The following is a 17,042-nucleotide window of genomic DNA, read 5'->3' as shown; positions in this document are numbered from 1 at the left end:
ACTTGACAATAAGTAAAATATTAATAAAAAAGAAAGAAAGAAAACATAGACATTTTAAATTTCACAGGGCTTGGAACTGGGTAGATGTGACTGCATGAGATAGGAAGACACTAAAGAAAGCCTCAGGTCTCTGTCTTGAGTGACTGGATAATGGATCCAAGGGCAGAGGTAGCCGGCCCAGAGAAGGAATTATGTGTTGGATGCATAGAGTTAGATTTGCCTGTGGAAAGTCCATGTGGATCTTCCAGGCAGTTAGATACCAGAGTCCAATCCTATAGAAAAATAAAATCAGACTCGTCTGATGTTGTTTTTCTGCCATGAGTTATCAAGTACTTAAGGGCAAAGCAACACAATTTAAGGAGAAATACTGCACAAATTGTAAGATGCTGACCTTCATGTAAGAGCCTTGAAGGTTTTTGTTTTATTACTTCCCCCAAATAGAAGTGACTTTTCAGAGTCTATATCTAGATAATTTTTGAAGTATTTGGAAAAGGCTTATTTTGCTGCTATTATTCTAAATTATCTGTTATTGACATTTTGGAATCTATTTTAACTCTTTAGGTTTAAACCACAGGTATATTGAAAGAAAAGGCAGTGGTTTAGAAGAAAGTAATCAGATCAGAGTAGTGTGCACATGAGATGAGATAGATTATGTTCCTCCAGAGTTAATGTCTGTTGGTTGAATAATACCAAGTTAATTAATAATAATGGAACGAATTGTACCCCTCCACCCCCCACACACAAAAAATAGCCTAACATTACCATTCTTTTCTTCTGATAGTTGAAACCTTGGATATATGAAAAATTGTCATGCCCAAGGGGAATCAGAATGGTTCTTGAAATTTCTTCCAATCTGGTGATTCTAATTTTTAATGAAAAAGTAAAATAATAGTGTATTTAATACTTTAATCCAATTTATTGAAATATGAACGACAACATGAAATCATTTAACAATTACTTACCGAGTCCCAACTGTTTCCAAGGCCCTGAGTAGTGGGCTTCAGGATGAAGGAAAGCAAAGTCTCTGATGCATATCTTTTCAGAAGAGGAGAATGTGTACCATGCTGTAAATATATAAACACATGAACATGTCAGGTAGAGATAAATGTTGTGAAGAATAGAAGTGAGTTGAATAGATGGAGAGTAAAGATGGCAGCAGGCATGCTGTTTTGTAAGGAATAGTCAACATATTCAAAATAAAATGGGGCATCTGTTGGATCAGTTGGTAGGCATCTGACTTGTGGTTTTCTGCTCAGGTCATGATATCGTGGTTTGTAAGATTGAGCCCCACATCGGGCACTGTGCTGTTAGTGTGGAACCTGCTTGGTTTTCTCTTTCTCCCTTTCAGTCTCTGTCCCTCGCTCACACACATGTTCTCTCTCTCTCTCAAAATAAATAAACATTAAAAAAGATACCCATACTTTAAAAAAGTATATATAGATTTGCATTTATGCAACATTTACAAAACTACGGAAATTTCACCTGGTAGTGTTTTTAAACTTTACTTCCAGAGGTATATTTCAAACTATTGAAAGTGGCCTGGGTATGTATTTATATAAATGTAATGTTAAAAATGGGTGCCTGGCTGGCTCAGTATGTAGAGCATGTGACACTTGATCTCAAGGTCATGAGTTCAAGACCCATGTAGAGCATAGAGCTTACATAATACGATGTACAAAATAGGAAATAATTTTTTTTCCAAAATAGGAAATTATTTTTAAAACTTAAAGCTCATGTGCAGTAGAGTACTATGTAACCATTGAAAATTTCATTGAAGAAAAATTTAGCAGAAAAAATACTGGAATAATATATGTAGAAAAACATTGAGTATTTTGATAACTATGTGGTATAATTGTATATAATGTAAATGGCCTTTTTTTGGCTTTCAGATCTGATATAAAATTTTTACAGTGAGTACATATTTTATGATAATAAAACAACTTATTTTAAAATATCAAAGCCTTTAGATTACCACTTAAATTAATGGTCACTTCAGGGGCGCCTAGATGGCTCAGTCGGTTCAGCATCCAATGTCAGCTCAAGTCATGATCTCATGGTCTATGGGCTCTAGCCCTGCGCTGGGCTCTGTGCTGACAGCTGAAAGCCTGGAGCCTGCTTCGCATTCTGTGTCTCTCTCTCTTTGCCCCTCCCCCTGATCACACTCTGTCTCCCTTGCCAAAATAAAATAAAGATATGAAAAAAAAATTAACCATTTCAGTGTATTTAAATAGTAATCAGTAATCACTTAAATATTATTACTGCTTTTAAAAGTCACTATGCAAAAAGATTTGATTGAAATGGAGAGACCTTCAAAATCATAGCAAATCTTTGTGAAATCAGTTACTAAGAAATACTTCATAAATTTGTGTCCTTTTTCTTTCAGTCATCTGTTTGTGTGAAAGGATATAAAATACAGATAGATTACAATGATGTATATTTACAGAAAAACTATTTTGTGCTTTCTAAAAAACTAAAAAAACAAGCTGTAAGTTTCTCAGTACCGTGCTAATTTGGGGCTTCTTGGAAAAATGTCTGATTTCTACATTCGGGGCAAGGACATTGCAAGATGAAGTTAGAGAATTTTGTAGTGCCAGGAAGTGAGGAATTGAGTGAGTAAGAGAGAGAGAGAAAGAGAGAGAGGGAGAGAATGTGAAGGGGGAGGGGGGGCAGAGCAGGAGGTGCCACAGGGCAAATAGACGAAAGAGACGGTCTGAAAGAGCTCCTGATGGCCAAAGCTGGAACACTTTGAGTACTGGCAGTATTCAGTTCAGCTAAATGCATAAACATGTGTAATCCCACAGTGATATACATGAGTAAATGAATAGAACAAATCTTCCTTCCAGAAGAATTCCAAGCAATACATGTAGATACTTCTGTCTCCATGAGGTGGAGTTAATTCCCCTTACCCTAAGTATGGACTGAACCCTGGTGACTCACTTCCCCAGAGAGTAAAAGGAAAACAAAACAAAACAGGAAAAACAGTAAGGTGGCAGATATCACCTTAGCCAACGTCACCAGGGAGAAGTTAGGTTGAGATGGTGCTTCCCCTGGTAAGTGATGACACCGCAAGTCTGTGGTGGTCTCCCCAAACAGCTATAACACCAGTCCAGTCCTCAAAGATTCAGACCTACGTAGGCTGAGGAAGAGTCAGCAAAATATGAGTCTTCTAAAGTGTCAGAGTTAGAGAGGACTGAGAAACTGTCACCAGTTGGAGGAAACTAAGGAAACATGCTGACTGAATGCATCGCGAAATCCTGAAAAAGAAAAGACAAGACATTTGTGAAAGCTGGTGAAATCTCAACATGGTCTGTATTTCAATGAATAGTGTTCTACCTAAGTTAATGTCTTAGATTTGACACACATGCAGGTTACGTACAGTGTTAACAGTAGAAGAAGCTGAGTGAGGGTGTATGGGAACCCTGTTCTGTCTTTGGAACCTTTTCTGTTTATCTGAAATTATTCCAAAATAAAAGTTTTATTATAAAGAAAATAGCAAAAACAAATTAGCATTGAAGAAATTGGACATCTGAGTGATGGTATGTTTTTAGCTAGCAAAAATCCTCTTTTGGAAAAAAAGTGACATAAAAACTAATGTTTATTGACAAAAACCAAACAGTAGAGTGTAATCCATATGTTTGTGTGTGTATATATATACATACATATGGAGTATATAGATTTGTTATATACATATACACACACATACATATTCTGTGTATGCAAATTCAAATGATCAGAAATGGACATTATGAGTGGCACCTGAATGGCTCAGTTGGTTAAGCGTCCAACTTTGGCTCGGGTCATGATCTCACCATATGTGAGTTTGAGCCCTGGATCTGGCTCTGTGCTGATAGCTCAGAGCCTGGAGCATGCTTCAGATTCTGTGTCTTCCTCTGTCTCTGCCCCTCCCCTGCTTGTGCTCTCTCTCTCAAAAATAAATAAACATAAAAAAATTAATAAATGGGCATTATGAGTAGCTATTTCAGTAAAATAGAATTATGTCCTTTTGATTTTGTTCTTTTTTAAAATTTTTTTAATGTTTATTATTTTTGAGACAGAGACAGAGCATGAACGGGGGAGGGTCAGAGAGAGAGGGAGACACAGCATCTGAAACGGGCTCCAGGCTCCGAGCCGTCAGCCCAGAGCCCGACGCGGGGCTCGAACTCACGGACCGCGAGATGGTGACCTGAGCCGAAGTCGGACGCTTAACCGACTGAGCCACCCAGGCGCCCCATTGATTTTGTTCTTTAACCCTTTTGTATTCTCAGTTCTTTTGCAAGAAAGTGAAATATTTATAAGAAAACAGGAAATCAGAAGTAGTTCCTAAGCACTTATTTTGGAGTGCTGTATTCAAATACATTTTTATTTCTTTCAAACAAATAGGCTAAATTACCATTTCAAATTATGTATATGCTTACTTTATGTAAGTTGCTTGGTGCATGAAGGTCAATAAAACATGAATTAGCTAAAACATACAACTTCTCAACTAATATTTTTAAATATTATTTATCCAAAACTCAAGCTGCTTATCAGTCAACATTTTGAACCCTAACCAAAGGAAATGACATCTTGTCTCTCTCTCTCCACCCCTCCATACACACACACACACACACACACACACACACACACACACACACACCCCTATGCATATATCTATATATAATGATGTTTGGATAATTCCTCACATTAAATAGGTGGGTAGGTGGGTAGATGAATAACTGTGTAAAATGTAGAAGGATGTGCACCAACCTTTTGCCCATATTGATCATATTGGTGATCTCCTATGTTCAGAATTTACTTTCTACATCTCTTTTTCTGTATTAATTTCCTTTCAATTGGAAACATACATTATATTTTAGTAAAAAATATAGCAAAGATAGTTTTTAAATATTAAAATCTTTAGATGGTAAACCCTCCTCCAAAATATCCAAAATCGGAAAGTAAAGACTAACAATGAAATTAAAATAAAAAGAAAAGAAAACAGCCTTCTCTACCATGACATTTTGATGAATTGGGCACGTTACCAGCTCTCTGAGTTATTGTTAGAAACAGAATCGGGGAAGCACTGTGATTTTGCATTCAGTCTTTGACTAGCCATTGTTGTTGTTCAGATTGCTTAAACAGTTCAGCCATACATATTTAATCACTGCATAGAAAACTTAATTCTAGGGAGTGATAAGCAATCAGGGTAATAGGGGTGGGGGGGAAGGTGGCTTGTCCCAAAATAAGCACAACATAGTATTAGATGTCAAATGAAATTTAAATATATATTTTTTTTTTTTTAAACGTTTTTTATTTATTTTTGGGACAGAGAGAGACAGAGCATGAACGGGGGAGGGGCAGAGAGAGAGGGAGACACAGAATCGGAAACAGGCTCCAGGCTCCGAGCCATCAGCCCAGAGCCTGACGCGGGGCTCGAACTCACGGACCGCGAGATCGTGACCTGGCTGAAGTCGGACGCTTAACCCACTGCGCCACTCAGGCGCCCCTATTTTTGTAGGAAATAGAATTAAATTCTGATAGTTTTTATAATATCCCAGACTCTCTTCAGAGTGTACAGTATGTTTTTCTGTAAGAATTTTATATCACAGATTATTTAGAGGAATTTTGTAATTTCAAAGACCACTCTAAGCTCATGTCCACATACTGATATGCAAGCTTTAACTTAGTCATAGGAGAACAGCTTTGGTTTCATAATGCAAGAGAGCTGGCTTGCAGAGCGTTTTATCAGTTTCTCGAATGACCATTGACCACTTACCGTTTGTCAGATGAGTGTTGGTCCACATGAATAGTGTTCCTTTATGTGTTTCTTAATATTCTAGGGCTGCGTGAAGAGATCAACCATGCCCGTCCTTCTCACTTTTTCCATTGCCCTAAAAGTGAGGACGAGAGGCACCAACATTTGTGCTATTCTGTGCCTGGAACTGATTGTAGATTTTGATTTAGAAGAAGATAGGGGAGGGGTGAATTCTTTCTTCTATCTAAGCTCGGGGAACATTTCCTTCCTGAGAGATGAATGGGGAATATTTTATGTCAATTAATATATATTGAAGGTGTATAAAACAATGATGTGTCTATTATTCAACTGTCACTGACATGAAATTGACTGCAAAATTACTTTCTGGAGTTCAGAATTTACTCCCTCCTCCTGACTTTTCGTTTATGCACTTTTCAAGACAAAAAGTAATTTCTACTGACTGCTGGATTATAAATTCAACCTGGGATTTTATAATCATATTCCACTTTTTTTCTCTCTTACCTCTCATCACAGATGATAAAGATATTGCAATTGGAATTCAGCTGTGACAGTATAGATGATTAAGCTAAAGTCTAATTGGCTTTGCAGTGTTAGCAGAAGCCTAAATTTAATGGTTGGTTTTTTCCCCCATAGTAAAATAAACCTCTGTGATTTACAGCCTTCGAGAACAGAATTCTGTTGATTAAGAAGGTCTTTTTATGGACGGTAAAGAATTGACTATATGGATGAAAATTTAAAGTGCAAAGTTATATTTTTCTTTCTGAACTTTGTGGAATGCAACAATTCTCTAATTAAATAAGAACTAAATAAGAGCAAAACTTGTAATGGCAAGTGATGCACAAAGTGGATGTGGCCGTGGTGACTACATTCTGCCCCACCACCGAAGCTACCATGGGGTGGCCCGCTTAAAGTATTCCCTGTGGCAACTGAAGCAAACAAGTGCCAGAGAACTAGGACAGGAGATGAGAAAACACTTCTCCAGGAGACTTTAAACTTGTTATTATTTTTCTCCAATGTCACTCTGGAATTCTTTAGCAAGACCTTGCCCCAAACGAGAGGCGGGCTTCATTCAGGCTTGTAATTCTAAAGTAATTAAAGCTATCTAGTTTGACTAGGTTTTATTTTATTTTTTAAATTTGTTTTTGATGTTTATTCATTTCTGAGAGAGAGAGAGAGAGAGAGAGAGAGAGAGCGAGCACGAGCTGTCTCTGGGGGAGGGGCAGAGAGGGAGACTTAGAATCCAAAGCAGGCTCCAGGCTCTGAGCTGTCAGCGCAGAGACCGAAGTGGGACTCGAACCCACGAACTGTGAGATCATGACCTTAGCTAAAGTCAGACGCTTAATAGACTGAGCCACCCAGGTGCCCCATGACTATGTTTTCTATTATTTAAAAGTAAAAGCTAAAAGGAAAGGATTTTTACAAATATTTTTAATGACAAAGGTCTAATTATAACTAAGCTTCTGTTTGTACTCAAAACTTGATATGAATAATTACAGTTCATCTTTGAGCCATCCCATGGATTGGAAACTTACTAACCAATGGTGCATAATAAGTAAGATTCATTTCATTTTTCTTTCTGGTGTGAGTAAGTAGCAATTATGAAACTAATCCACTCCCCCCCATCACCTGTTTCTAAGGATGGTGACAAAATTGTTCATGCTTCCAAAAAGTTTATATAATTTTATGTCTTCAATAAAATTCTCTAAACTCAAATTAGAGTTACTCTAGTCAGAGATGAGGCTAGATATTTGTTCTTCTAACACATATATGGGTAAGGATGTCTTTGCTCATGGTAGCAAAAAACATGGGCAGTCTGTCTCTCTCTTCCAAAGACATGCGGCTAACAAGAAATTTCAGGCAGATGTGAGGTCCAAGAGCAAATAGTAAGAAGCTTCTTAAAGTTCAATTAGCTATAAACTCTGGGTACCACCATAAAGGCTACTGAAAATGGAGTTGAATATAAACCGTTAGAAAAGTGAGTACACTCTCAAACCCTGCATTCCAGGATCCTTTATTCTTATATCAAAAAATAAATTTGTGAGTGAAGTGTATATTTAAAAACCATGAGTAGCCCCATTTAAGAAAGATAATATTAAAATCTCATATGTCAAAGATTTTTAAAAAATTACTTTTTCCAGTAAACTCCAGACTCCCAAGTTAATATTTGAAGCACATAAATAATTAATGGAATTTATGTTGTTAGTATTATAATTGAAGTAAGATTTTATGCTACTAAAGGTCCCTTTGATCATTTTTTATGAATACCCTCCATAAAATTTATTTCAGAACACATAAGCCAAAAGAAGAAATAGAACAAGAACCAGGACTCCAGATTTTTCAGGAAAAAACACTTCTTTCTCATTTATTCTGTGCAGACATCCATTGGAAGTGGGTGTCTTTTGCAGTGGGTAGCGACACAGAAGAATTGAAATAAAATGTTACTTGTTTCTTCTTTTAGGGGCTGATGTTATCAACTTTGATGGCCACGTTGTGTTACCATATAGATTCAGAAACAAGAAGATGAAAACACTTAAAGATGTCATCGCCTTGAAATTTAAAACCTCTGAAAGTGAAGGGGTGATCTTGCATGGAGAAGGACAGCAAGGGGATTACATTACCCTGGAACTGAAAAAAGCCAAGCTGGTCTTCAGCTTAAACCTAGGTATGTTCTGACTTTTGGCCCCATTCTTTCCTTTTATTAGTATTCCCATTAATAAAATGTTAATGTTGCTTAATCCTTAAAACGTAAATTATAAAAAAAAAAGCAGTTCCTGTTATGTTTTCAAATTATTTTTAATCCATAGTGGGTTAATCCATTTTAATTCACATATACCTATTCATTAAAAAATAATTATTACATTCTTGGCCTAAGCAAGGTACTATACTAATATCTGGGATATGGTGGTGAGCAAATAGAGAAGGTCCTTGAGTTCACAAAATTTATGACCTAGTGGAGGAGTCAGATGATACCTTATCTATTATTATTTTAAAACAACTGGATCAAAAGCAAAGACTTCAAATAATGAGAAGTAGTATCAGCTCCATTAAATAGGCTAAGATGATAAAGGATACTACAGAGGCAAGAAGGGTCGACATTGGAATAAGTATTGAGGAATATCCTTCCCGGGAAGGTACTCAAGCTGAGATCTCAGTTATGACTAAAACTAGCCATGAGAATGCTGAGGAGAAAAAGCAGTCCAAGGTAGCAATCCCTACTGATGACAATCTGGCCTGCTCGGGGAACAGGAAGGAGGCTGGTGGGGGTGGATGAAATGAGTCAGTGGGAGAGAAGACAAAATCTGGAAGTTGGGGATTGTTCAAATCCTATTAAGATGCTGTACGGCATGGTAAAGGTTTTAGATATTATTCTTTAAGGAAGAGACACTATAGGTAGGCTTTAAACCATGTGGCCTCATGATCTTATTTTTAAAAGTTTTGCTGAGTCTTCTGTAAAATAAAATGCTTGCGTTTGCACAAGAGGCAAAGCCAGACTTCCGCATGATGCAAGTGAGGGATGGCCCTGGCTTGCGGAGGTGGCCGTCAGCAGAGATGCGGGGAAGTAGGACTAGTTGGGACATGATTTTAGCGGTAAGTTCAGCCTACTTGGTAATTAGAAAGAAAGAGAATTAGCGAAGGAGAATTCCTCGACACCTAATGGATGTGAGTGCCGTTTTCAGAAATAGAGACAACTCTGTTTTCTCTATAGAGTTTCTTCTAAGAAAGGACCATGGGTTTCTTCTAATAGAGGAGGTCTAAAACGGACATGGTGCATTTGAGTTGCCTGTTAGACACAGGGGGTTGCATGTATGAGATTGAGAGAAGGTGTTACGTGGAGACTGAGGGGAGTGGACCGTGGCAGGTAGAACCAGTGGTGTCAGAGACCAGGAAGAGAGAAGATGTGGCTACTGTTTCGGATTCACCTAAGATGTCACGAAGAGGAAGACAGGCAGGTGAATATTGGCTGACACCCCGTAGAAGTTACTGCTGCCTTTCTATCCGTGGAATAGAAAGGACAGTAGTTTTATTGACACAGGTTTAAGAAAAGCTAAGAAATGTGGAAGCGAGTTTTTCAAACATAATCAACTAGAAATCGGAGAATTAGGAATCAGAGAAATGAAATATTGCCTGGAAAAGGAGTTGAACTAGAGTGAGTTACTCTTTGGTTTGGTTTTTTGTTGTTTTTAAGTGTTTTAAGCCTCTTGTTTGGCTAAAAATTTCAGGATTTATGTAAGAACTTTTTGAAGGGTATCATACAAATTCCATAAAGTCTTCTGTTATAAAGAGTAACAGAATTCTACAAAAATTTACATCTAAAATATATTAATAGCTGAAACTCTCATGTTAAATGCATCCCAGGAGAAAGCTACAAAACTAAAGATTAGAACATGAAAACAGATTCTGCCTCTTTCACTGGCTTATCAGTCTGAGCGGTCCAAACATACTAAATTTTATTACTTTGAAAATCAGTATTATACTAAAAAGGACAGTTTCTTTTTTTTTTTTAAGTTTATTCATTTATTTTGAGAGACAGAGAACAAGAGAGATATGAGCAGGGGAGGACAGAGAGAGAGAGAGAGAGAGAGAGAGAGAGAGAGAGAGAGAAAACCAAGCAGGCTCTGCACTGTTAGCATGGAGCCTGATGTGGGGCTTGAACCCACGAACCTTGAGATCATGACCTGAGCCGAAACCAAGAATTGATTGTTTAACCGACTGAGCCACCCAGGTGCCCCACTCTAAATCATTTTTGAAACAAGTTTAAATAGAAGACGAAAAGCAGAAATGGGTGGGGAGAGGTTTGATAACAGAAAATAAAATCTAAGCACTTGAACAAATATGCACACACACACACACACACACACACACACACACACAGCAGTTGAATTATATCTAAGGACCTTTATTTTTTCAACCCTTTCTCCTTTTTTTTTTTCTAAAGTGAAACACAGAGAGAAGCCTTTTAAAAGCCATGTGCTTTATATAGGTGTGATGTTACTGTTCTGAAGCAAGTACCCGATCCTGTGACCTCACAGAATGATCATCACCTTTTCACTGCAAAGCAGTTTACTTGCAGTTTTATTGACTGACTGGAATTTATGACAGTCAAGGAAATGGACTCACTCATAGGTCCACTGTGCCTTTTGAATGCTATTACCTAAGTATCAGGCATATCTAGCTGCTGCTGAGTCTTGTAGCCATTTAAAGTAATTTAAAGTAATAAAATTGAGTGTGTCCTTTCACTTAGACTTGTTCATGCTTTTCTTACTCCCTCTCTGCCCCACCACCACATGTCCATACACAATCATGGTCACAATCCCGGCACGTTTCATTTCATCACCAGAAGGAAAGAAAATCCGATCTAGGAAAAGTATAGAAAATGTCAGGTGGAGACATCATTAGCATCCTAACTGTGAGAAAAAAAAAAGAAAGAAAGAATTCGATGCTCTAATCAGTTGTGTGTTTCTCTTATTTCTGTCATTCTATTTATTCTGAAACCATGATATATTTTTATAGCATTTAGTTTTGCCTGACCACGGAAAGCAATACTTGATTAGGCAAAATAGAAGGTAGTATAAAACGTGTGAACGGTAAACAGAGATGACTTGAGTAAACATTTTGGATTCTTGCACCCTTTCACTCTCATTTATGGCCTTATTGCCATAAACTAGATTAATGCCACAGATACATTTTTGCAAGTTTTTATTTTAAAATATAACTCGAGTTAATTTTCCATGCAATTAAATACTACACTGTGCTTAAAATGACCGCTTTTGGAGCCAGTGAGAACTGGAAACCGTCATGCTGTGTTTTCTTGACCGATAATAAAAATAACAGCAACAATGAAAGACGGTTAACAGGTAACATGGTGTAGCGAGTGCTCACTCTTTGCCAAGAAGTAAGTTGAGTCCTTTGCGTGTACTAATTACTTTAATCGTCATAGCAACCTTGTAAAGCTGCTGCTCTTATTTTCTCCATCTTATATGTGAGGCAGCGTATGTGCAGGGAAGCGGCCAGCTCGCCCAGGATGATGGCGCGAGCCGCTGCTGGAGCCAGCGTGAGAACTCGGGCACTTTGCTCCAGAGCCATGGGCACTGACTCTGTAAGGAACCCATCAGATCTAGCGGAATTCATGGCACCGTGGGGAAAAAAAGCTCATTTGTTTTTCTTTTTAAAGGAGATGTTTCCCATTTGTAATAACTTTTATGTATTTTGAGTATGCAACTGTTTTTAAGCATAGTTATGCATGCTGGGCCCTACGGCAGTGTCAGTGGACGGGACTTTTGAGGGCAACGCCAGCCTATGGCTGTAAATGAAAAGTCCGCTGCCCCCCAGGGTCACTGTGGTGTCACTGCCTCATTTCTGTTTGTCCCACGACTTAGGAAGCAACCAGCTCGGCCCCATCTACGGCCACACGTCTGTGACGACCGGAAGTCTGCTGGACGATCACCACTGGCACTCTGTGGTCATCGAGCGCCAGGGCCGGAGCATCAACCTCACCCTGGACAGGGGCGTGCAGCACTTCCGCACCAATGGAGAGTTTGACTACCTGGACCTGGACTACGAGGTGAGCGCCAGCACGTGGCCGTGGCCGTGGCGGGAGGGCCCCAGGGGCTGCCGCCGTCCCCCACGGCTCTGCCGGGAGACCGCCAGGCACGTAGCTGACAACGCCACCCGCTTTCGATTCCGGGGAAGTCTCATCGTTCCACTTCAGGGCCCAATCTATTCACGCTGTGATTTTATTCGTTTCTAAATCTCTAGTTTTTAATTGTATTTGAAATGTTTTAAAAATCTTGGTACCAACGTAATCATTTGAAGGGAACGGGCCATCTGTCCTGTCATCAGGGCAATTTAGTAAGTCCAGAATCAAATACAAGATGTAATCTGTCCATTGTTAGTTAATTATACTATAAATCACCCATTCTTCTTGAGGGTGGATGGACATCACACAATAAACGCAGGGCTGCCTAATATTGATTACAAAATATTGACTGAGAAATTCCAAGTTCTGATTTATATTAAGTCATTTATGAATTCATGACTGTAGATAGTTCCTCAGTCAGGTTCTATTTTCTCAGATAGAATTATCATATAAGAAATAAAGTAAATATAGAATATTTTAAGAGGTTGTTCATAAATAAGAGGACGTATTTTACTCCCTAAATGACCAACGATTAAAAAAATTATTGATCATATCAATCCCATAAAAACTATATAGTCACATATTATACAGGTTGGCATTTCAGGTTTTTTAATAAATTATTTGGAGAGCAGTTCAACCTTAAAATGTCCACACAAAATGTTAATCACATATAGAGATAAGAGTTCTAGACAATATTCACAACAGTGTTACATTTTCTAGAAGAAAAAGGATGACAATGAAAAAGAGTAGCACTAAAATAAATAGGATGAGATATTATTCAGCAAGAGGTTTCCAAACTTCCTTACTTCGCAGAACCCTCAGTGTGTTATTAATTTTTCCACAGCAATCCTAGACTATTCTGTAATAGTTTGAGCCAAACAACTTAATATATGTTAATAGCCTAACAACTCGGGAGCCCTTTGAAAAAAATGCAGCTAAAATAAAAGAAAAAAGGTACATTCGTATGAAAGAAAGAACGATGGTCACTTGCCGATGGGCAGAGTGTTCCAGCTCCTCAGATTTTGGAATCAGATTTGACTGCCGTTCTCATCTTCTGTCCCACTTTTGCCTTCGTGTGACACTGTTTTTATCAGAGAAACAGCCAAAAACTCATGTTCACAAAGACAGGAAATCACCAAAAGCAGTGTAGTAGGATGTTGGAACGGTGAACTAGTTCAAGCTAGCGTTTCACATAATGCCCAGAACATGTCAAATATCACTGTGTCTTCTTTAAAAATATAAAGTGTAGGGGCGCCTGGGTGGCTGAGACAGTTAAGCGTCCGACTCTTGGTTTTCATTCAGGTCACCATCTCACGGTTCATGAGACAGAGCCCCGGGTCGATCTCTGTGCTGACAGCAGGAGCCTGCTTGGAATTTTCTCTCTCCCTCTCTCTGTAGCCCTTTTCTACTCAGCCCGTGTGTGTACATGCTCTCCCTCTCTCAAAATAAATTTAAAAACTTAAAAAAAAAAAAAATATCAAGTGTATGGTAGCTGTGACCCTTTGGGGTTTCTGTGCTCAGTATGCCTCACTCCCAGTTTTGAAATTGTGTGTACACACACACACACACACACACACACACACATATATACACACACAGAGATTTTTAAAAATGTGTAGTAGGCTTACCATAAGATAATTGAAAAAGTTAGGATTTACACCTGTGTTTTATATTTTCTTTTCTTTTTTTTCGTTAATGTTTATTTTTGAGAGAGATAGGGAGACAGAGCACAAGCAGGGGAGGGGCAGAGAGAGAGGGAGACACAGAATCCGAAGCAGGATCGAGGCTCTGAGCTGTTAGTACAGAGTCCGACAGGGGGCTCGAGCCCATGAACTGTGAGATCACGACCTGAGCCGAAGTCAGACGCTCAACTGACTGAGCCACCCAGGTGCCTCTATATTTTCTTTAAATATTTAAATAGTTTCTAAATTGTCTCCAAGATGAATCTGTTACATACATTCCTATATAGGAATTTAAAATAGATTATGCTACATAAACCTTGATATTGAGACTTTATTAACATTAAAATAAGTTTAAGGTTATCAGAAAATAATTGTATCCATTCCCCAAAAATCTCCTTAAAGCAAAATGATTATTGCAAGGGAAAGAATGTTAAAATCCCAGCAGTTTCTCTTTTTTTTCTAAATTAGTGTATTTCTTGGCTTAGGTAGCTTATCTCTCCCTGTATGAGAGAACCTAAAGATAAATTATTCATCCTCCATTAATAAACTCTGAAGTATCATACAAGAGATTAGAGATCCTGGAACATTAGCAGTGGGCAAACACAATTCCAATTTTCAAAAAACAGAATTAAAAATTTGGGGTCATACACTCTATGAGTTTGTGGTGAAATCTATGAATATTCATGCACACACAAGACCTTGCATAGAGGGTCAGCACTTTCCTGGACACGTTGAGGCCCATCAATTATACACACCATGTTTGAGAACTTCAGCTGTAGACGACAATGCCTGAGACACTGTTAGAGACACTGGGAAAAATGTTAATTTATTGATAAAGAATCAGGAGTCAGTTGAATTGAGTCAGTCTCTCAGTGTTTTTGCACATATTTCTTTGACTCATCCATACAATAACTAGACTCAGACCCCAAGTGGGGCTTGTTATGAATAATTGAAGTCATTCCTATTACTCAGGAAATTCCAAGGGTTTTAGGAGCTCTGTGCCAGGAACTGGGAACAAAGACCAAATATATTTATTTTACCACACCATGATAGAGTAATCCCATCATATAGACTAAATACAAATCATCTCAAGAACATACATAATAAAAAAATACAGAGATGCGTTCTGAGTGGTTATGTTTTGTTTATCGTAATTTAATTTGAATCTATATAATTTAGTTTTTAACAGTGGCTCTGTTTAACAATCCGTTTTCATGAGCCAGCATGAGTAGGATTCAGCACACCATAGGGGTAAATTAATACCTATAGCCATTCCCAGAGATGTACATCATGAAAGAAACAGTAGAAAACACGTTTGCTTCTTTGAGGTGACTCAATGTGGGCATTGTCTTGTGGAGGATGGTTTAAGAGTTCGCCTTACTCACCTCCTGGAGCCTAGTTACACTGAAGAGTGAGCCAATCACCATTTGCAGGCAAACTGCTAGCCCCGTGCTGCCCTGAGAAAGTACAAAGGTAAACAGATGCACATCCTTCATCTCGGCCAAAGGGCAGGACCACACACTGATGTTTGGCCTGGCTTCTCTCTTTTCCGCAGCTAAATTCCAGGACGCACCCACTGTGCCTGTTATGCCATGGCCTTTGCAGTACAGTTCTGCTTGGGAAGTAGAGGAATACATGCCCCTTGATAGCTGGAGAGCTAGGCTAGGATTTGAGAGAGAAACCAGCTAGGATTTCGTAGAGAATCAACTGCACGGCTCAAACTGGACCCAAAGGCCTGGGTTTGTGTCCCTTTTTGCTTCTTACTGGTGTGTGACAGTGGACAAATCATAGTCCCCTTTTGGAAAGTGAATGTAAAACTCCTTTGTCAGAGCACTTGAAGAAGCGTAGGAAGCAGTAGGAACCACCCCACGTGTCAGTTATGTGACAGATGCCTCCACATAGAAGGTGATGTGGGCAGGTAGCCCTGGGCTCACATGGCAGCGTCGTGGTCATCAAGACCCCAGTCTGCTTTTACCCTGCCGCTCCTCCACCCCCATTGCAAGTCATCCCACGATGGCTCTTCACCTTCCATCTTGCATTCCTGGTGGGAAGGAAGAGTGGAGAGGGCTGTGCTCGCCTCCCCTTTCATTTATAGTTCTTAGACTCACACAAGGTTCTACTTTATTCTCACAAGACAAACCTTGCTTCACGGAGGTTGGTGAATGCCATAGGTTGGCTGGAGAGCTCTGTGCACGCTGAAGAACGTTTGCATTTCCCTAAAGAAGGTGTGAGAAAGGACACTCAGAGCTATCTAGCAGTCTCTGCCGCGCTGTGCAAACTCTTGGTAACTGACAAAATGGTGAATGTGGCTATTTCCTTAGAGTCAGGGTTGTTACTGAATGGTGACATCATCAGTAAGCCAATCGTGAGTTATATGAATATATGATTATCTAGCAACTGCAATGATGGTTTTTTTTGGCTACCTGAATGATTATAATATCAAAATATTTTGTGGTTCAGGCACTTCATTTTACTGATGAGAATGCATAATCAGAAGAAGTGACAATCTAATATCATATGATTAGTTGTACTAGGAATTGGGATTTGAACCCACGTCTCCTAGTTGTGAGGAAATCTGGTAAATTGAGCCTCTGTTGCTTCCCTAGGGCACCTCTGATGATGAGGTAGGACATGTGCTGAGGGTTGCTGAAAGCAGGGAAACCAGAGGAGTGCTTAATCGTCATCCCAAAGAAAAAAGTTCCAAAAAAGTTCCAAAATAAATAAACCGTACACCTGGAGAAAGAATGAGACAGTATGTTGAAACTAGTATTTAGTAATAACGTTCAAAATGTGCCACTGCATGGGGCACCCGGGTGGCTCGGTCGGTAGAACGTCTGACTCTTGAATTCAGCTGAGGTTATGATTCGTGAGATCAAGCCCCGCTGTCAGAGCGGAGCCTGCTTGGGATCCTCTCTCCCTCTCTCTCTGCCCCTCCCCCACTTGTACTCACTTGCTCTCTCAAAAATAA

At 39.0% G+C, this 17,042-nt stretch overlaps 1 protein-coding gene across 1 annotated transcript in view; it reads left to right on the top strand.

The window, feature by feature from the left end:
- CNTNAP2 (contactin associated protein 2) overlaps window positions 1-17,042 on the top strand; it is a 1,972,370-nt gene that overhangs the window by 887,999 nt on the left and 1,067,329 nt on the right. Inside the window, exons 5-6 of the mRNA XM_058723957.1 lie at window positions 8,214-8,417; window positions 12,133-12,317. Of these exons, the coding sequence (XP_058579940.1) occupies window positions 8,214-8,417; window positions 12,133-12,317 (389 nt within the window). The remainder of the gene's footprint in view (window positions 1-8,213; window positions 8,418-12,132; window positions 12,318-17,042) is intronic.

The sequence above is a fragment of the Neofelis nebulosa genome, chromosome 4 (assembly GCF_028018385.1).
Source record: "Neofelis nebulosa isolate mNeoNeb1 chromosome 4, mNeoNeb1.pri, whole genome shotgun sequence".
Taxonomy (NCBI): domain Eukaryota; kingdom Metazoa; phylum Chordata; class Mammalia; order Carnivora; family Felidae; genus Neofelis; species Neofelis nebulosa.
Note: the sequence above shows the minus strand (reverse complement) of the source record. Positions and strands in the feature narration are given on the sequence as shown.